The sequence below is a fragment of the Neopelma chrysocephalum genome, unplaced genomic scaffold (genome assembly GCF_003984885.1).
Source record: "Neopelma chrysocephalum unplaced genomic scaffold, ASM398488v2 Primary Assembly neopelma1_25, whole genome shotgun sequence".
Taxonomy (NCBI): domain Eukaryota; kingdom Metazoa; phylum Chordata; class Aves; order Passeriformes; family Pipridae; genus Neopelma; species Neopelma chrysocephalum.
Window position 1 is genome coordinate 39,840,785 of NW_020897694.1, and position 21,737 is coordinate 39,862,521.

The 21,737-nt window shown below is 40.6% G+C and overlaps 1 protein-coding gene across 2 annotated transcripts in view; it reads left to right on the plus strand.

Annotated features, from left to right (window-relative positions):
* Positions 1-21,737, plus strand: part of RASA3 (RAS p21 protein activator 3) — a 128,591-nt gene that overhangs the window by 70,089 nt on the left and 36,765 nt on the right. For both annotated transcript variants that reach the window (XM_027675025.1, XM_027675026.1), the window contains exon 5: positions 1,826-1,902. In XM_027675025.1, the coding sequence (XP_027530826.1) occupies positions 1,826-1,902 (77 nt within the window). The remainder of the gene's footprint in view (positions 1-1,825; positions 1,903-21,737) is intronic.

Consider the following 21,737-nt stretch of genomic DNA (forward strand, 5'->3'; position numbering starts at 1 on the left):
TCCTAGTGATCCCATGACCTCTGTTTTGCTGTATGAAGCTTTGAGTCACTTTTTGAGCAACTGACCATTTTCAAAGCCTTCACAAGAGAAAAATGAAAGCTACAATAAATAAAAAGCATAAATATTTCTATAAAAACATTTTCTTCCCCTAGTATTTTTCTACAAAGGGATATTTTCTCTGGAGTTTTTAGATCTCTGTTCCTGTCTCTCAGTTTCTTCAAAACTTGTATTAATGTTGATTTCTCTAGTAAAGGTGGTATGCAAGATAGCAGCAATTGTTTTTACACGTTCACAATATAACTTTGTTCTCGAGTCTAATGGTTTAACTCCTGTAATTAAGCAATTTACCAGTGGAAGAGAGAGCAGTGAAGAGTAAGGGAAAAGATAGTAAAACAGAAGGCAGAAAACCAAAGTGCTTAACTAGAGTTCTTAGCTGGTTGTGTACTCAGCTCTTGTCATGTGTGGGTACAGTGGGCACTGCAGTGGTACTGAGCCCTTCAGAACTGGGTCTAGAAGTGGCTTTTTATGCATTTGTGCAGAGAAGGCCTGCTCTTATGCATGAGGACAGGCTTCAGTTCAGAAGCCAGTGACAGATGCTGACTTTTGTACACACTGACAGGGTGAAGGAGGATACCTGTCTTGCTGAAAGAGATGGATCGGGGAGTCTGACAGCGAAATGCAACACCTTTGGGTTTTACATTGGGCAGGGGGGTTTAATTGTTTTGTTTAAAGTGAGGCAAAAGATACCTGGCTGGAGTCTTGTTTTTAAACTAACATACATATTTGGGTCCTTCCCTGTTCAAAATGCCAGCGAGCTGCTGTGATGCCTCTGCAACCATGGGTTTTTATATAGATTGGAGAGGCTGTCTTCCTAGTTTTCTGGATGAACACCAATATCATCTGCCACATGTACTTGAAAGATCTGTGTTCCAGCCCTGGCATGGGAAAAACTGTTACTGAGTTAGAATACTAAAGGTATAAGTTGGTGATAGAGGTTTGAAGAGTGAAAGAGTGAAGTGCAGGAAAGTGTGAAATGTGCATTCAAGGTAGAGCAGAAAAAATGGCACTGAGAAAGGGAATACACTAGGAAGGGAAGAGAATTGACTGTAGAAACAATCAGTTTGCAGTAAGAAACAATCTCATAGGCTTCTTCAGGACAAGTTTTCAGGCATTGGGTTTATTTATACTGCTCAGCCTAAGAGGACCAGGCTACTTAATTGTTGCTGCACTCCTAGCTGTGCTTTGAACTGCCTTCACCAGCTTTTGATATATAATGTCTTAACCCAAGTCATAATAAAGTTAGTGTGGTGGTAAGGAGATGAAGACTGTCTAATAGCGTTCAACATGGCTGAATGTTTTTTTGTGGGTTTTTTTTCATTGTTCAGTATAGTTTTGCTGATACTTGTGTCACAATTTATATTGTTTAATAGATTTTATTTTTATAATGTTTAAAACATACAGGCATTAATTTATAATGCACTTCTGTGGTAGCTTTTCAATGATAGTATTGTAGATACTTGCTTAATATTTGAAATGCTAATTATAGATAAAGCTCCAACACAACATTTTTTGTGATACTCCTTATCCTTTAATAGGTAAAACATACAGAGATAAGATAATGGTGGGAAGTATGCATTGAAATGTACATAAATGGCTACTAATCTGGATTCTCTGGTAGTTGAAAGACCTTAGTTACACAGTTGTTACTTAATCTTTATGCTGCTTCTGGAATTACTTGCACTAGCTGGCTTGCTTTAGTTTAAGTTGGAATGGTTTGACTGACTATGCATAAAACTAACTTTTTGGTATTTCTGGTGTGTTTCAGGGGAAGGTCCACCTGGAGCTGAGGCTGAGTGAAGTAATAACAGACACTGGTGTCGTCTGCCATAAACTTGCAACACGGTAGGATTTGAAATGTAACTGCAGAGTTATGAGAAACACACAGATGTGCTGTATTTATTTAAAAATAGTTGGAGGAATCAAAACATTGATTTGGACATTAAATGTTCTTAATCAGCAATATCCTGATGAATTTATGGAATGCGAGATTTTTTTTCATTTTCTCCTTCTCTCCACGTTATCATTTTCTTCGTAATAGCCTTAAATGTTAATAAATCTTTTATCCAATTTAGTCATAGCATAAATACTAAAAAGATATCAAAGGGTAATAAAATAATGTGCTTCTATTTTCATTAAGGACCTTTCCAGTTAAGCAATTTGTAGCACAACTTGTGTGGTGACAGTATGTTACAGAGTTAACTTAACAAGCAAGTCTGCCATCAGTTTTTAAAGCAGTCTCAGAATCAGCCATACAGTCTCATTCAAGTTGAAACATAGGTGCCACGGGACTCAGATAGGAGTAAGATTTTGCTGTCCTCTGAGTAGGAGTCTGGAAGACCATTGCCCTCTGACCACACTAAACACTTTCAGGTGGCTACTTCAGAAGCAGTGGCAGAGCTGGTTGGCTTCTGACAGGTCCTATCAGAGCTCTGGAGTAGGTACATTTGAATTCTTTGCTGTCTGCTGTGAAGAGGCAGAGTAAACAGGGATAGTCAGGTGAAAGTTGCTTTGTAGGCTCTGAGTTTGAGTGAACTTGTTAAGTAGCTGCTGTATCTCAGAACAAAAATTGCTATGTCAGTATAGCTTTGCAGCACCTGAAGGGCCCAACCTTCCTCTAACTGCTACCTGTCATGTAATTTTCCATTGCACAGTTTGAATATGACCAAACGATTACCACGTTCTGAGAAATAGGAGCACAAACTACCAAGTATCTACCAAGTCCTAGGCTGGTGTCTTCTGTTGAAGTGTTGTTTGTATTGCTGTAGGTCCTAACACTTTGCAGAAGAGGGGGAAATAGAAGGTGGGAAAAGGCAGTTTCTTGCCTTTGTACTCCAGTGTGTGTCTGCTGTGAGAGAGAGTATAGCATGTGTGACATACAGGACAGTGGACTTATCACTGAGCTTGAATTGTCCTCAGAGCAGGCCTGGAGGATACTATGCCTAGAGAAGAGAGCACAGTTATACTGAGTACCAGGTTGGGTGGTTTTTTTGCTTTGGCCTTTCTGGAGATATGTATTGCACTCCTTAGAGGAGTGATACAGCCACAGAGGCCTCTGTCCATGTCTTTTGAACCCCAGTTGTGGTTAAGACCCTGTGGTGTCTGTGACTCTGCAAACATAAATTAGCTGAAACGTCCTTCCACTCTCACCACGTTCTATTTTGAATAGTTAGGTGGTATACAGAAGGGCCTTCCAAAGTGTTTGCCTCCCTTTGTTTTGTTCCAAGAGCGTGTGTCATGCCACAGCCAATTTTCTTTTAAGGGTTTTGTCTTCTGTTAAGTGAGACCTGATAACATTAGAGTACCAATGGATTTTTCAGTGAAAGTCCTGAAATGCTAGAAATAGGTGTCTGAAAAGGTCCTGCTATATATGTAATACATGCAGCTTCTTGCTTCATGGAAAGCAGTAAGGGAGTGACTACTTTTAACAGTGTGGCAGTGTGCAGTGTGGCAGTGTGCAGCATGTTTTTCTACCTGTCTGTTCATTTAGCCAGACAGGTTTTAAGTCTTTATTCAAATTTTTGCCTATATGGCAATGATTTGAAGACTATTCCATTAAATTTTTACAATGCAGAGAAAAAACTTAGATTGGTTTGCAAAGCATTTTGTAACCATGATTTGCAAGGTATTGTTCAGTAAATGAGCCCTTGGCTCTTGGAAACAAAATTTGAAACTCAGAGCTCAAGCAAGCTTTTGTCTGCTGATACTAACTTTTCCCTTTTTCACCTTCTCTTCTGTATCTGACCTGGGCACTCTGTTTGGCTTTGGCTAGTTTCCATGTTTATTTGTTATTTGAGTGGTGAGAGTAGCGCTTAGCAGCTTAGATAAAGAAATAAGGGGGAAAAATATTTCTAGAGTATGTAATTCCATTGGTGCAGGTCTTCATGGCAATGTCTCATGTGTGTGATTAATAAAAAGGGAATGATGAAGGGGAATGAGAAAGGGGAATGATTACATGAGGGGGAAAAAAAGCACTTCATTATGTAGTCCACCATTTTCTTCATGCCACACTGTTTGCTTTAGGAAGGGGTAGAGCAAACTGCAGTTCTTAACATTTTTCCACATGATCTGAAATCTCCTTCAGGTTTGTTCATAGTTGGTTTGGTTCTAGTGCTTAGGCATGTAAGAAAAGAGTGTGGTAATTAAGCAATGCTCAACTAAATGTCTGTGTAGCTGGAATTTGCCAGTGGGGAGAGCAGCAAAGGCAGGGGAGGCAGAACCTTTGTTATAGGTAGGTCATGAGTGAAAAGCAGAGACTGGGTGTATTAGGAAAGTGCAGCTTCCAGTTGAGTATTGTGAAAATAACTGATTTCCTTGTGAACAGCTTATGATTTCTTACAGTGAGCAAGTAAGACAAGGCTCTAAAACCATGAGTGAGAACCTAGAATCACTCAATCTTAAAACTAGACTCTTCTGATGAATCTAACACCTATAAAAAAAATAATATTTTTTTTTAATGAAGCATTTAGCTGCAAAGATAAACACTATCTCTCAAATGATGTCATAGATATAACTAATTAAACAATTCAGGTTTGCAAGGAGACCAAAAGGTGCTTGCAGAGACACCTGCCTTTTTTAAGCCCCAGAACAGTGCTTGTTTTCAAAGACCGCATACACAGGCTGAATGAAGATTAGGCCTAATTAGGAAACTTTTTTACCTCTCCAGAAAATAAATAAAGATCAGTTTTCTTACAAGCTTAGCCATAGGTTTTTGTCTGCATGTCCTCTGAGCCTGTTCCCAGTGCCACCTCTGCATTCCAGAAAGCCTTGAAAGTGGCTGGGGCTTTGCTGAGCCAGTCTACAGTCCCATGGAGCACACCGTGAACAATCAGCTGGATGAATGGATGGAAAAATTCATCTTAGTGGAAGGTCAAATTGAAGTTAGGTGCTGAGCTCTTGAACATTAAGTAGTAGACTATTTTAAAATGCAAAAGGCATGTCTGCTTCCTTAGCCCCTGCAGAGGAAGCAAAAAAAGCAGTTTAAAAACTGTTACCTAATAGCTTCTCCTTAGGAAGCATTCAATACTTTCATTTAGTCTTAAACCACTAAGCTGTTGTGCTTCATCAAAGCTCTTCAGAGGCCCTAGTCTCTGCCAGCTGCTACAGCACAATCTGTTGGACTGAATCCCTGCAAAAGAGATTACAAGGAGAAGCATTAGTGGATTTACAAGTTACATTGACAGTACAGATGTAGGCACCACACTCAAACTGCTTGTGTCCCCCACCAACTTCTGCTGTCTTCCTCTGTAAGAACCACAACTCGCACTTGCATGTTCCTTCTGGGAACAGTTTGCTACTTGTGGACTCCCTCTGTGGAACTGGTGCAAAACCTGGTGGTCCTGGTGACTGGCTTGGGCACAATTGTCAGCTGGAGTCCTCATAAATCCCTCATATCCCAGTTACAGGACTTGGGATGCAGGTGCTTGATGCATATGTTCACATCATACAGAGAGAGCAGACTTACAGCCTGCTGAGAGCACAGACCTTGCCCAAGTGTGTGTCAGATAAAAGGCAGCATGCATGGCCTTTGTGGCCTGGTACCTTCCTGAAACTGCGTTTGTACTAAATACCGTTGTGCTGCATAGTGAGTCACCTTGAGTGCTAGGAAGAAGAAAATCTTACTCAATATATTCTGGCTTCTCCCCTCTCTGTCCTTCACTCACAAAAGATCTCATGTTGTGTTCCTCCACAATTTTTACAGCCACAGCCACCTTGGCCCTCAGCTACTGCTTGTTGTGGCTACCAACATCTGACCTTACCTTCCATTGGTGGTGAAGGTCACCTCCTGTTTGTCAATGGGTTTGTCTCCTGCCAGAAACCAATCTGTAGTTTTATGAACATTTTTAAGATACTGAGGCCATGGAAAGAAGTGGTCAAGACTTTCCCATGCTTCCTGCTGCTTGTGTCCATACACACCCCTTTGTGCTGACACACAGATCCTGGCAGCTGCTTGAGCAATGGTGTATTTTATTTTTTTTCCCTTGTGCTTTTTAAGCTGAAATATGCCTTAATCCTGTGTATCCTAGAAACTGCACTTTTCTTTTTCTGTAATGCAGAGGAAGAAAAATGAGCAGCAGGGACCAGGGAAAGATGGTCTTTTTGCAGCCATGCTAGGTTGAAGTGTTTGAATTAAGTCATGAACACTGTGCGTACCCATATTCCATTAATACATCTGAAAAACAATGGTACATACTTCTCTCTAAATTTTTTATGAACCACTACTCTCCATATGCAAGATAGCCTTCCTGCTTCACAACAGAAGGAAACTTTAGTTTCTGTAAACCTTTCCTCACCATCGTTAGAGCAGTTTCTGTGCAGCATATTTGTGTTCAGCGCAGAAAGGTGGTTCCCCAGAGGCTGTGAGGCCTCTTGGCTGTCCAGTCGACTTTCTCTCATCTGTCAGAGCAACAGGAATAGCAGATATATGCATTTGTATTTATTTAATAAAGAGGAAAGCTCCTGCAGATAGCTTTGTAGAAATCCATAGACTTCACTGTGGTTAAGCTACTAGAGGCAACATTTAGAAGTAGTGTTCTGTATTTAGCAAGATGACATCTTGCAGCATGCCTGAAAGAACAGGCCACTGAACTCCTGTTGAAAGTCAGTGAGCTGGGAGCCTGGCTCCCTGATCATCCTTTGAGAATTCCAGCATGTGTATGTAATTAGTCACATTTAAATGTCTGTATTTATTCGGTGTCCCCAGCTGCTCCTTCAAATGTTGTCTTATGTCTTGTCTCTTAGTTTTAAAGAAACTTGCAAACATCTGCTTTGGAGAGCTCTCCCCTCCCCCCACTTCTTCTATTGTCCCACCCAGTACATCTATATAGCTAAATAACAACATATGTGGTTCAGTAGCCACAGTTTTCCATTAAGTTCCGTAAGTCTACAAATACATTATCAAGGCTGAAATTTTATTTGGTAAATGAAACATTTGTAGCTCAGGTGTGGAAGATGTGGCTGCTCTGCATTAATTTAAGAATTAAATGCTACGCAACTCTCTTGAGAGCTCTACAAGATGTATTCCGACCATGTGGAACAAAGTTAAATGGGCAGTTTGCAAGAGCAAGCAGGAAAGGAAACAATAAGTAGATATGACATCCCTAAGATAAACACTTCAGAGGTTATTAAAAGAACAGTGATTGAGCTGTGGGCTTTTAAGAGCTTTAAAAGCCTTCTGAAGAGGAAGAGGGAGGTAAGGAGGAAGATGTCATTTATCTCGTGTGGTTAAAGCAGAAGGTCTTTGCCTAGGGGTGTGCTGGGACTTGGTGATGGTTCCCCAGCGTTCTCTGCCATGTGAATATAGCACAGAGCATGCAGTGAGCAGCATCTGACCTTCATCACTGGTTGCTCACATTACAGATTTGAATTTCCTTGTCCATGAGCATTGCTGCTCACCAGTTGACAACCATTGCCCTAGATCAGACTGACTTTATGTAACTGTTTAAAATTCTCTTACACAATGTGATGTTTCTAAGGTTAAGGTAAATGATGCTTCATTTTGAAAATTTTAGAGGCTCAGCCTCTCTCTTTTGTTGGTCACAACTCATGAAGGGCAAAGTCATATGTCAAGTCTGGCTGGAAGTGGTGAGATAATGGCCATTCATGCTTGTGGATCAGCAGTCTGCATTCTTAACTAAAGAGTAAGAGGAAAACACGATCCCATCTTGTCTGGTGAAGGTTTTCTGCTGTCACCTGTGATTGCATTTGGAGTCACCTTGAAAAACTGGAGGAGTCCAGCTAGTCCTTCACTCATGGAATATATTTAAATGCATTTGTGTAACATTAAAACATACAGGCATCATCTTGGAGTCATCTGAGAATTTTCCTTTACTAACTAGCTTGTTTCCTGATTTTCTTGTTTATGTTGGAGCTAGTTTGCTTTCTTGTAGATAACTATCTTCATCATATCCCAGGAATAGATAAAGACTGTCTGAAGAGTTGGATTAAAGAGAAAAGTTGGAAATGCATGGCTATATTGTATCTATTGATGCTGAAGACCAAATTTTGTTGGCTTTCTGTTGTGGCTTTCTTTCTGATGCTGTTAAGAAGGAAAAGCAGGACTGCAGACAGGATGGCCAGTTTTAGATAGTGTTTTTCTCTGCTGTTTTGTGGGGGTTCTTTGTTTGTTTGTGTTTTCTGAATTCAATTTTAATGCAGAAAACACTGTGACTCGTTAGCTTGGTGCAATTTCTTTAATCTCTTCTAGTATTCCAGTTTAATATGTGGTGGTGCTGCTGGGTGAACTCTGGTTACTTGTCAGAGCAGAGTTTGCTTCTCTCTTGAGTGTGGTGTGCCATACTGTATTTTCCTTTTCCAGATGAGAGGTGGTGTTCTGCAAAATGTCAGCAGGAACCAGGAGGTGCTCCTTCATGGAGAGAGTGTGCTGATGACACTGTTTTGTTACTACGCGAGGCAGCTGCACTTGGACTCAGGTTGTTGATGGTATGTTGGCCTGGTGCAAAGCTGCAGCTCCTGTTGAGTGTGGAAGTAGCATGAGGCCAGAGCTGGCAGTGGCTGCTCTTCCTGTGATGTTACAGTTCCTGGCGCTCTTTGCTTACGTTCAGAATGGGTTTCTGAGCCACCCTGCCTCTTGGGTTTGTGCTTACAGGTTTAGAGAACATATGTTTGTGTTGCTTTAGAGAAGTTTCTACTCCGCTGCAGAGACATACAGCTTTGAACTCGCTGCAGGGTCAAATGCATCTTATTTTCCTGCCTGAAGTATGAGCTGAATCAGTTAGGGGATAAAAGGTATTGCTGACTACAAGCAGGCCAGTTTAATGTATGCATCAATCAGGTCAACTCACAGTATTTTGGAAAAGTTCAACTTCTCTTTGCTCCTGGGAGGGAATGCTAATGAAGGCATAAAGTGGTTTCAAGATTTCATTTTAAATAAACTCATACATCTATTAAAATGTGTTACAATCTTCTTTCTCTAGAGAGCATACCCTGCATCAAGCTATGCCTTTTCCTGCAGGATTGCATCTTGATCATGCTTTTAATCTTGTATGGGTTTCATGACAAAGTGGTGGGGAAAAAGCGGTTGGAGGTTAGATCACATAGTATCTGGTATTTTTATTGTGAAGTGCTGCAATACTGTGGAATTTGGGGAATAGGAGGGGAAGAGAGAAAGAACAGATATGTATCTCTGTCTAAGGCTTTAACATAGTACATGATTTTATTTTTTTTTTCCTTTTCTCCAAGCTCATGTAGCACTGTGTTACACTGCCTCCCCTTTGCTTCTCCATCCCCACCATAACCTCTCTTGGCTGTTTTGTAGCCTAAATCAAGTTTAAACTCTTCACTCTTCATCAAACCTCCCCATGTGTAGAAATACTATCTTCTCCTACTGCTGGATTTCCCACTAAATGAGGTTTGTTTCACACTGTTCGCTTTTTTTCTTCAATGCTTCTCCGCTGTTCATTAAATTCTTTGTTTATGCAAATCACAAACAAGTATCTTCTTTTCTATAATCCTAATCAAGAGCAACTTCGATTAGACCCTCCTCCAGCAAAACATGTTTTAAACTGCTCACTGGTTTTAGATGCAATGGTCATCATATGCCTGTGAAATATGTATAAAACTGAGTTTATAATTCCAGACTTGAATATAACTCTTTAAAGTCAACAGTTTTAACAGTAAGTGCTGCTATTTAAATAACGTGAGTGTACTTCCTGTTTTACACAGAGTAAACATAGACTGGGATTATAAATGGAGGCAAACTATTCAAGCATAAATCCTTCTGATAAATGACTTAATTGCTAAATGTGCTTGAGGTCACTGTATTTGTAAAAAATTTCAAGAACCGTGAATTGTTAGCACGTTCAATACACTGATAGTACCCCAAATGTCTATACTTTTTACTTCACTGATGTCCTCTAATGATGTTCAGCTGGAGCACTTCAATCAGTTCAATTGCGTTTGAGGTAGGGCCCTTGGAAAAATTAGTTAGTTGTCTTGCAACATGAGCTCTTTGGAGTACACCATATTTAGCATAATACAAAGGTAAATTTCATGGAATATCACAGAATATGCCAAGTTGGAATGGACGCACAAGGATCATGGAGTCCAGCTCCTGGTCCTGCACAGGACCGTCCCAAAGAGTCACACCGTGTGCCTTAGAGTATCATCCAAACTCTTCTTGAACTCTGTCAGGCTTGGTGCTGTGACCACTTCCCTGGGGAGCCTGTTCCAGTGCCCAACCACCCTCTGGGGAAGAACCTTATTCTACTATCCAACCTAAACCTCCCCTGACACAACTCAGACCATTCTCTTGCATCCTGTCACTGGTCACTACAGAGAAGAGATCAGTGCCTGCCCCTCTTCTTCCCCTCACAAGGAAGTTGTAGACTGCCATAAGGTCTCTCCTCAGTCTCCTTTTCTCCAGGCTGAGCAGACCAAGTGTCCTCAGCCACTCCTCACACTGCTTCCCCTCAAGGCCCTTTGCCATCTTTATTGCCTTCCTTTGGACAATCCCTAATAGCTTAATATCTTTCTTATATTGGGGCACCCAAAACTGCACTCAGTGCTCGAGGTGAAGCTGCCGCAGTGCAGAGCAGAGCGGGACAATCACCTCCCTGGACCGGCTGGCAGTGCTTTGCCTGATGCCCCCCAGGACATGGTTGGCCCTCCTGGCTGCCAGGGCACTGCTGACTCATATTCAACTTGCCATCAACCAGGACCCCCAGGTCCCTTCCCATGGCACTGCTTCCCAGCATCTCATTCCGGAGTTTGTCTGTACATCCAGGGTTGCACCATCCCAGGTACAGAATCTGGCACTTTCCCTTGTTGAACTTCGTATGGTTGGTGACTGCCCAGTCCTCTGATTTGTCGAGGTCTCTCTGCAGGGCCTCCCCTGCCTTTGAGGGAGTCAACAGCTTCTCCCAGGTTTGTGTCATCTTCAAACTTGCTTGGTATCCCTTCCAGTCCTGTGTCCAAGTCCTTTATGAAGATGCTGAAGAGCACAGGGCCTAAGATGGAGCCCTGTGGAATCCCCCTAGTGACTGGTCACCAGTCTGATGTCACCCCATTCACTATTACCCTCTGTGCTCGACCTGTGAGCCAATTGCTCACCCACCACACAACGTGTTTATCCAGCTGTGTGCTGGACAGTTTGTCCAGAAGGATCCTGTGAGAGACAGTATCAAAAGCTTTACTGAAATCCAAAAAGATTACATCAACTGGCTTCCCTTGATCAACTAGGTGGGTTACTTTGTCATAAAAGGAAATCAGATTTGATAAGCAGGACTTTCCTCTCATGAAGCTATGCTGGCTGTGACCAAGACTGTGTTGTCTTTCAGGTGTTTTTCAATACCTGCCAGAATAATCTTCTCCCTAACTTTACCAGGCACCAAGACTGACACACCTGTAGTTTCTGGGGTCCTCCTTCTTGCCCTTCTTGAAAATTTTTATGCTGCCTCATTCTGAATGACTCTTGGCATTTCTACAGCTTCTGTGGCAGGCACTTAAGCAAAAATGGTGCTGGAGAAGTTTCTAAAGGAGCAGTGTGATGGGACTCAACTTAAAAATCACACTTGTCTCTGCCCATCTTTTTATCTGTTGTTCCAAGAGCAATATTTGCCAACATTGTATTTAGGTAGCAGAACAGAGAAGTAGGGATGGACATAAAAGTATGATAGGAATAAGGGAAGCTGAAGGGTAAAGGGGAAGTTACAAGGCCTCAGGTGTCGAAGTTGGGTGGCTTTTTTTTTGTTTGGGGTTTTTTCAAGTATAAGGAAAGTAAAGACATGATAAACAATACAGAGGAAATACTCTTTATTAACACCATTGTTCACAGAAGAATTTTTGAGAGGAAGTTATTGCAATAAGTCTTACAGTGTATGTGGCAATAATGAGAAAATATCTTTTGCCCTACTCCGTCTGGATGAGCTAGGGATCATGTTTCTGCTTCTGGGTATATTATTGTACTGAGAATGCAACTACTTATATACTATGATCAAGTTCTTTGCTGAGTCCACTGTGCTAAGGTCACCTGGCATGTACTATACTCTCCCTACTCCCCTTTCTTATTGTAAATCTTTGACTTGAATGCCATTTTCTGGCAATTTCAGTAAGAGTTTACTGTGAAAAATTTCATCTACGTTGCTAATTGTGTATTTGTAACATACAAAGCACTTGTGAGTCAGATTAAAAGTCTTTTAATATCAATTTTTAATTTAATAGCTCTTTGAGATCAGTCATTTTCACTGTCCCACTCTTCTCCTTCCCGCTGTACAAAGTTGCTAGTTCCTCCTTTAATCATGAGAAAAGGGAAATATTCTGAAAGAAAATGCAACAAGCACAGAAATTGTCAAGGAGGCTCAGCTTTTGGAGGCAGTAGTGTCTGCAATTAATTTTAACTCATTTTACAGTTGACTTGCTTCCAAGCTGATGGTTTTGTAGTAATTTCATACAGGCTTCAAGCAGAAACAAGACTGTATACAACTGTAGATGTACTCACTGCAGGTGATTTTACCCTTTTAGTTGAGTTGTTTGTCACTGCTGTATTGTCCAGTTTCCCACCCTGCCAGCCTAAACGTCATATTGGTAAGAGGTGGCACAGTGTGACAGCTGACTCTCACTATTTATGAGTCAAAAGCTGCTGAGAATTGATGAACTGCCATATTTCTTCCCAGGGACATCCAGTGGTGCTTTCTTCTCTGCAAAGCCTTTGAATTTAACGAAATTAGTAGAATTTGAGTATCTTTTGAAATATCTACCACTTTTTCAAATTTTGCAGAAATCACCAACTGATTAAAAAAAGAAATTGTCAGTGAGAGATTGGTGGACAAATAGAAACAGAAAGCCTAAACCTGTATATTTAGGAGACCAGGCTAAAAAGGATGCTGTTAAACTCAGAAGTGTTCATAGAAGAGGTACAAGAAGAATTGAAGACCTGGCAAATATGTCTTACAGTGAGGGAGAAAAACTTCAAAGTGATGAAATCACAGTATGCACAATATTCAGAGGAGAGTCCTTTTGATTGTATGGTTACTTTATTCTTGCCATAGTAATATGCAGTGTTGGGAAGCTAAAGGCTCATCTAATGGGAAACAAGTAGTAAAACACTTATTTTTTTTTTTTTTTTTTGGTCATGATCATTAATCAAGGAACAGTTTAGTGAAGAATATTGTAAGGATATTGTAATCATTGTGAGTCTTTTGAGTTAAGTCTCAATTGCTTTTAAGAATGTGCTCTTTGGATGCAGTAGACATCATGAAGATGCTGCACAACTTGACTAGGTGAGAGCTTTTATCACTGACTTGAAAGAGACCACACAATATTATCCCAATGATCCCTTTTGGGTCCAAAATATGAGGAGAAACTTAATGGAAGTACAAACTGTTTGTCCAATAACTGGAATTACAGAGCTCATGTGGGCTACTGATTACAGCTGGATATACCAGAATGCCCATCTGACTGTGCCCTAATTTGAATCTTGTTTTTCCATAAGAAGATCTAAAGTGGTAAGACACTAAAACCCTTTAATAAAGAGCATGCACTTTACATTGTTTTTCATCACTAGAGGTTTAGTACTGTATGAGCAACAGTATAGCTACCACTTGGTGAAGCAGTCTTATTTGTATGAAATAACCATAGGTTTTAGCTGAACTAGGACATGACTGACCTTTCAGAATAGAAAGTAAAATGGGACAGTGTGCCAGTAGAAGCTGTTTACAATTTGCGTAATGCTTTGCTCCTGGTAGGGTACCAGGTTTAACCATTTGGATGTGCTTTCATTGTGCAGGTAATCATACCTGATGCATTTTTACATCCAACAAGTCAAGGTGTTTTGTCTTCCATTAAAAGTCTGTGGCTTCCTCTCAAGGCACCTTCCAGGTATAGCTCTGTGGTGACTTAGTAGTAGACAACTGCTCAGAAAAGTCTCTTTGTTGTTGTTGTTCTGAAATACTGCCTCTAAAAACTGTATGTCTCTGTGTTTTTAGAGGAGAAAGCAATCAGACATTCCAGGTCAGTATTTTCCAAATGTCTTAAAAATTGTGGAGAGTCTCGAGTCTGGTGCTTTAGCTTTACAGTTATAGTGTTGCAGAGGATGATGCTTTAGAAGGTTTCACTGCTAATGGAAGGTTTTGTCTGCAGGATCCCCTTTCTTTGGTGTTGCCACAGAATGGCCACAAAACATCCTTCCTGCAATATCTGTATTATATTCACAGTGTGATCCTTTAGACACAGAACGCTGTAAAGCATGTCTCCTTGTAGGACCAGAGGAATGATTCTAAGTAGGCAAGACACCATCCTGTGACAAATGGTTTATGCATCCTGTTTGATCTCTGATCTTGCCAAGTCAAAGACCTGGTCTGGTGGGAGGTGTCCCTGCCCATGGCAGTGAGGGTTGGAACTAGATGATCTTTTGAGATCCCTTCCAACCCAAACCATTCTATGAATAGCTCTATCTGCATTACTGTAAAAAATTTAGGTAAATGAAACTTAACAAGCCTGATCTGGATGTTGCTATTTGAATTACTAAAGAAGAGTCCATAGTTCTGCTTCCCACCTTTCACAGACTTGGTGTATCTGATTTAAATTGAATATTTCTGTTGTGGTTTTTTTTTCTTTAACTAAGCACGGTTTTTGAGGATATAGTGCCTTGATTTTAGTGTTAAATAACTGGGTTTTATTTTTTACCTCCTCTACTTGATTACTGCATTGTCTGTAATCACAATGAGATACATTAACATCTTTTTAGATATGCAAATTTTGACAGCATCAAGTTATTAATATTATTTTGTGAATTCTAGTTTATGTAAATTGTGACACAATTTGTTTAACCTTAGCCCAGTTCTTTTATCAAAACAAATACAGTGCTTCAGCATCACTTTGGAACTTAGTTGTCAACCTAACTGCCATCAGGTTTAAGTAGGGCTGATGAATCAGCTTAATTTGAATTTCTTAATGAAAGTATTGCATGTGTAGCAAAGATCACATGCTCTGCCCTTTAATAATAACTATTGTTAATTAAGATCCCAGATCGTCTGATTATTCATACAAATGTGATCAAAAGTTGTTCTGAGTTGTTTCAAGTTGTGTTTTTTAAAGCATTAAAAGTTCTGCCTACCTAGGTGTGCCAAGGCATGCTCATCACAGAAGGCTGTAGCCTCCATGATGTGTTTGAAGGTACCTTTGGTAGCTTTTTTGGTCCACAAATAATTACTTCTTTTCTTTCTAAATTGTGACCTATTTTTCTTTTGCTTTTCATGTAGAAAGGTGTATTTGCTACTACATCTAATGAAAATGTATGATGTGAGAATATATGTGAAAGAGTATTCAAGGATTTTAGTGGAGAAATCATTTTACTTGGATGAGAAGAAGCTGGCTGGGTTTACATTCAGTTGGTGCCACGGCTTTTGTTAAATCATCTCGTTCCCTTGCCTCCCCTTCCTGTGCGCATCACCCAAAAGATGTTGAGATTTGATCTAGACTCTCAACTGATGCATTCCCTTGGCCCATAGAGTTCTGGGTTGTTGTGCCCTGTGGTTCAATTGTGTCATGGCATGAGATTTAGATACTCTCCTCCAATCTGCTGTACTTCATGTTCTTCCAGTTCTTCTAGGTGTCCCTGTTCAGGTCACTTACCAGCATGTCTGAATTTTTATTTAAAATATTTCCATCTGTGGCTAACCTGGGGTATCTGTTTGACTATACTCAGCACTTGGGAGGAAACCCTTACCAGCTAGGTAGGAAACCCTAGGATGTTCTGCTTCTGTTTTGCTCTTTTGTTTCTTAGAGTTGAAAACCCCAACTCTCACACACCCACACCTACCCACTCCCCACCAGGGTGCCTTACTTCTTTCTCTCTGTCATAAGTTCTTTAAAGCTTCTGCTTTTAATCTCTTCCTTATTTTTTTACTTACTTCATAATCAGATTCCTGCCAGTAGGTTCAAAAGCTTTGGGTGATTTCTTGGTAACTTTTGCTCTGCCAAGTCATTCCAAAACTGGCTTCTTCATTTTGTCTTCTTGTCATAGGGGTATCAATCATCTAATGATTGTAGATGCTTCTGGCCTCTGCTGGCTGGCAGAGGGGAAGTCGGGACATGTTCATGCAGTTTGTTTTGTTTGCAGCTTTGTTTGCTTATGTGGTCATGCATGTATACAGTGACATGCAGGCACTGCCTGGAAGGAGGGATTGTGCTGTGTGCAGGCAGCTCCTTCCTGGAAGCAGGTTAAGCTGGAACTGTTCTCAAGACAGATTATTGCAGTTTGCTTTCCATAAACCCTGTATATCCCATATAGCATACTGAGACCAACCTACCTTTTCAAGCAAATATAAAAACAATAGGGGAGATTTTTGTGTCACTATCTGGCTTCATTATTTAGCCATAACAGCATTTCTGTCACTGACTCCCATGCTGCCTTTTGGTCTTTTTTTTCCTTATCAGCCTGTACAAACAGTATCTCATGGCTTCTATTTAGTACTGCTGTAGGCCATGGTCAGCTCAGCTAAAGCTTCTCTCTAGGCTGTAATCGTTTGTTGCATATTGTAATTGTTGGCATTTTGTGCTTCACTCCTCTTGCATTCCTCACCACGCTGCTTTAACACAAATGCTTCTGCAACTGCCTTGATATGTTGACCCATTCCCTGGCTTCCTGCCACACTACATGAAATTCAGATTTCCTCACTTTTGCCCCTACAAGAATCATTAAGCAAATTTATCCTTTCCTGGTTGTACCTCTTCTTTTGTGTTTCCATCCTTTATCATTTTTACATACTTCTTGCTTTGCTGTAACTTGTATTTGGGTCTTTTGTCTCCTCTGAATATCAGCATGTGCTAGAAATAATTTCTTCTCCTTACTCACCTTTCCTCTTTACTCTTCTGTCATTAAGCTATCTCTCTGTGTTACTAACTGAGGTTTGCAAGTCTGAGACCAAAGCAGGAGGAAATGATGTCAGTGCCAGTAATAGTCACTAAATCAGATCAGTTCAAAATTTTAGCGAGCTTGTGTCTTTGTCTAAAGCCTCAGGGCACTGTCACAGAAGATAATTTAACCGATTTTTAATATTAACATAACTGAAGAGTTTTTAGAAGTCGGATTTAAGAAGCTTGCAATTCTCTTGTAATTGACTTTTAGACTGGCTTAACTACTAATGAATTAACTCCCTGTCCTGTGAGAACAGGATGGGTGACACCCAGTTTTTAGTCTGCTCTCTTTAGTACAGGGTACAGATGGTACTCTGTAAATGTGTGGTTTTAAAAGTCTTTCTAGAGCTGATGTTTTGAACTATAGTATGGAGGATAGCTCCCAGATAAGCAGCAGAAAAAAGTCTGTTTTCAAACTTCTAAGAAATGTATAGGTATCTACTGACACGAGAAAATTTTGTGGTTTATTTGAAGTGATAGTGATTTTAGAGATGCATATGTGTTGTCAGTATTTTTATCTTATATTTAATGAAAGAGGGTTTTGCATTGGCTGTGGTTTTACTATAGTATCTCTAATAGTATTTGGTTTAGAATGGGGAAGTAGAGGTTGTACTCATTAGCTTTCATTTGCTTTCTATATGTTATTTATTGGCTTTGTATGAATATTTGTCCCTGTTTTAGTATAAAATATCTTCAGTAAAACATCTGGGAAAGAAATTGTTGCTTGAACCCAGACATTAGCAGACAATTCCTCTTCCTCTGCTCTGTCAGAAGGAAATCACCATTAACAGTCTTCTGTTAACAAGCATTGTATGTGTGTGACAGAAATGTTGCACAATCAGAGCTTTCCACTTAAGACCAAAAACTGGTCTGGGTGCTGCATGAGGCTGCAAAAACAGATCAGCTCAGGAAGGAATCTGTGTTCAGGATAACATGAGCTTAAGAACATGTTTAGATGTTTTGCTGGACTACAACTATTCTGAACTGAAGTGGGAATGGGAAAGAAAAGGCAGTACTTATGTGGGGTTGCAGCTGTAATCTCAGTTTCAAGGTTTCTGTTGTGCTTGTGATGTAGAGGCTTCAGAAGGAATTTTAAAGAGAAAAAAACCAAAATAGTTGCCTGCATAGCCTGTTCCTCTGATGTGCTTAAGCTCTATCAGAATGGGGGTAGTTTTGAGTGTATAATGTATCTTGTATATAAATGTTTCAGAGCCAATGCCTCAGATGCTGTATAGCCTTTAAGGGAATACACTTCAAGTGAAGTGCTGATCCCAAGTGAAGTGCTATTTGTTTCTATGGGGCAGGATTTAATTTAGTGCCACAGATCTTTGTGGCAGAAGGAGTTGTCACATGAAGGGGGGAAACGTAGCTCCAGTTAACTGTTAATCCTCTTGAAGGTTAAGGGGATGGCAAGTGTTTGTTTGCTTGTACACCAGAACTTGTTTGTTCTCCAGAATAAAACAAAACAAACTCAAAAGGAGGAGGGTATTATCCGTAAAGGACAGGGTACTGCTGGAGTTCCTGAAGGAGAATGGTTTTCCTGGAGGGGGCAGTAAAAGAGGTGGAAGGGTAGACTTGAGAGCAGCAGTGTGAATGAGGAGTGGATAAAGATTCTGGTTTCAGATTTCCTGGAGAGACCAAAAAATGTCTTGAAAAATCATGATGATAAAGCATTGGTCTGTGAACTCGGTGCTACACAAACATTGATGTATTTTGTTCAGTACAGCTGTACCTACTTGAACACTGTTTCCTTTCTCTCGTTCATTCTGCCAGGCATGGTCAGTGGTCACCGGACACTAAGCAGTGCTGTAACATTTTGTGTCTGTGTGGAACATAACGTGAAGGTGAACCCGGGCACATCATTGCAGGCAATTTACAGTATGTGAGAACTGCTTTCAGAGGAAACCGGTCTGTTTCTCAGTGCAAAAAAACATTCAGATGAGACGAATAGTAGGAAATCTTGTTTTGGTACAAGTAGATCACTGCCCATTGTCAAGGAATAGGTACTTTTGATATCTTCTTTTACTAGAGTTCATTTACTGGGAGTGGGCATGATCCTTCAGCTTCAGATGATCATCTGGAGGGCAAGCACTTGATGCAATACATTGATTCAGTATTGTTAGCCTCCTTATTCCCTTGGGACAGGGGCAAGACAAAGTCAGTGTATGAATTGGTAAAGGAACTTTGAGTAGGTTGGGAAATAATAATCTTAGTAATTTTGATGATGAAGGCAGAGTGTAATTTAAACCCAGGATTGGGTCAACTGTAAAAATTTTTGCCTTATTCCAGAAGAAACAGGCCACTTGGTCAACCTCTTGGCAAAAAAAGGTTGTGTGTTTATGTTAAATCCTGAGTGGAGATCCAGTAGATTTTTTGTGGAAGTCAAAGGGAAGTCAAGGCTTTTCTGAAGGTGCACAAACTGCAGTTAAGATGTAACACTTGGTTAGACTCAACCCAGGATACTGATTCTGAGTCTCTCTAGTAGGAGATGAAGAACTATGAGAGCAGTTATACAGTGACACACTCTCATGGCCTCCAGAACTTTATGATTCAGGGAATTTCTGAGCTAGACTTAGCACCTTTCTGCTTATTAGTGGTGAATGCAGTTACATCAGACAAAGCCCCTCTAAAACGTGTGTATATAACTGGTTTATTAAGGTCATGGTCACACACAGACAAAGGGAATAAGGAGGCTGTTGCGTCCACGTGGACGCTGTCCTTATATGATAAGGAATAACTACACGCTCTCCGGAGCTGGTGGAATCAAAGAGCCTTTATTCGAATTTCCCGCACTCTTTTATATCCCATAACCATGTGATCCCTTTACCCAATGGGGGCTGTGAACCTCGGCGCATGCTCCTTTGGGCCTCTCTGCCCCGGTACATCCCTCTGTACCTCAGACACGCCTCTACAGGAGGCGGCCTGGGAATAGTTCCTGCTTACAGTGGAAGGTGTTAGTTAGTTCACTGGTCTGAGAGCAGCTACCATGTGTCACCAATGATGTGAGATTTGCCAAAGTATATATGAAAGTCTGTTGTGCAGCATTAAATCAAAGTTCCTCTTAAACCACTGGCAATGAGTATGGAGCTCAGCTCGTGATGCAAGGCTACACTGAAAGAAAAGAACATTCAAGAATGAGTTTACCATGGCAAGGAAAGGAGAGAAAATCCATCTCTTTACTGTCAAACTAGGCAAAAAGACTGGACTACTACATTATGAAGTTAGATTAATAGCCTATTTTATGCGCCCTAAGAAGCCCAGCCACAAAGGGAGACTATTCAGAGGTACTCTGTTATCCCTGGAATACAAGGTTACTCAGGATAGTACATACGTTATAAGATGACTCTATAGTCAGTAGAAAAGAAAAATTGGGGGGGTGGGAGGAAGAAAGAGAGATCCAAAGAGACTTAAGAAGATTAGTCAGATACCCAGCTCTGGGGAATGTGCATTGCCAAACAAACACCTAGCATAGGCCAAAGATGCACTGTTTTGATGACAATTCTGCCACAAAGTTTGCTTTGAAGTTGATACTTGTCTGGTCAGGCTTGTCACACAAAGTACTGAGTGTTCAAGTAATCATTAGATCACTAAAGCAAGCAAGGAGGAAGTCTCTTGTCTTTGAAATGATGCAGAGAAGAACCTGAGTATGGCCAAAAACACATGCATATGAGATGGAACCAAGTCTTAAGATAAAGAAATGAAAGAGAGGTGAAACAGGTGGAGGCTGGAAATAAAAGAATAAGATAAATGAGTAAACTTGCCAAGCATCAGTATTGATCCCAGAAACCAAGCAATTAAAATATATGGATTAGGTACAACGAGAGAAAACAAATATATAGAAAAAAGGATGTATGTATTTTCTATTGAGGAATCACAGTCTGATTTGAGAAAAGAGAATGGGAATAGTGTGCTGTTCCCTACCTGGGCTGAAAGTAGGGGAAGAACTGAGCCTGACTTGGTATACTGGAAGTAATTTTGTCTGGAAGAATGGTAAATACGGATATGTGTTTTAAGAACAGCTATGTCCCTTCTGGTTTCTTTTCTCTGTGTCTGTTTTTGCCTTGGTTGTCCATTCTGATACACAAGGAGGCCAACAACACGTGTGTCCTGAACTGATCACAAAGCCTGTAATTTTTAAATAATTTCTGCAGTTCCAAGGAAGAGGCATGGGATACCCATGGGCTTGGATCATCCTGATGTTGCTCACCTGTGTTAAGCCTGGTTTTGAGTATGTTTGTGTAGGGGCTGTGTCAGAGGCTACAGCCTACAACTCTTAGTTGGCAACCCAGAGGCAGAGGAAATGCCTGTACTGTCAGATATGAGCTAATTAGTCTTTGTTGAAAAAATCTCTTGATCGTTTTCAAAACCTTCTCCTCCTGCCTTCCTCAGGAGGCATGAGGGCATGCTCATGGTGTGTTTAGGTTTTTGAAGTTTTCTTTTAACTGCTGGGAATTTTCCATACCTTATTTACTCTTGTGAAGGTTTGGTCATGAACCACACTGAAAACTGAACTGTCTTGTTTCTTGAAACCTATTAATTTTATTAACCACAAACAAAATATAGTGAGGCAGCTGCTTTGAGAATTTTGTCATATGACCCAGCACTAACCTTAGCTCAGCCCAGCCAGGCAGGCAGTGAGGGATGGCTCACCCGGCCCCAGCTGGGCTCCAGATAGCTAATGATCAGAAACTACCAGTTGGGTAGAAAAGATTCTGGCAGCTCCCAGACATTGTTCCTCGGGGGTCTAATGAGTTACTTGTAATTCTTGAATAATCTTGATTGTCTAGGCTTTTTTTCATTATCAT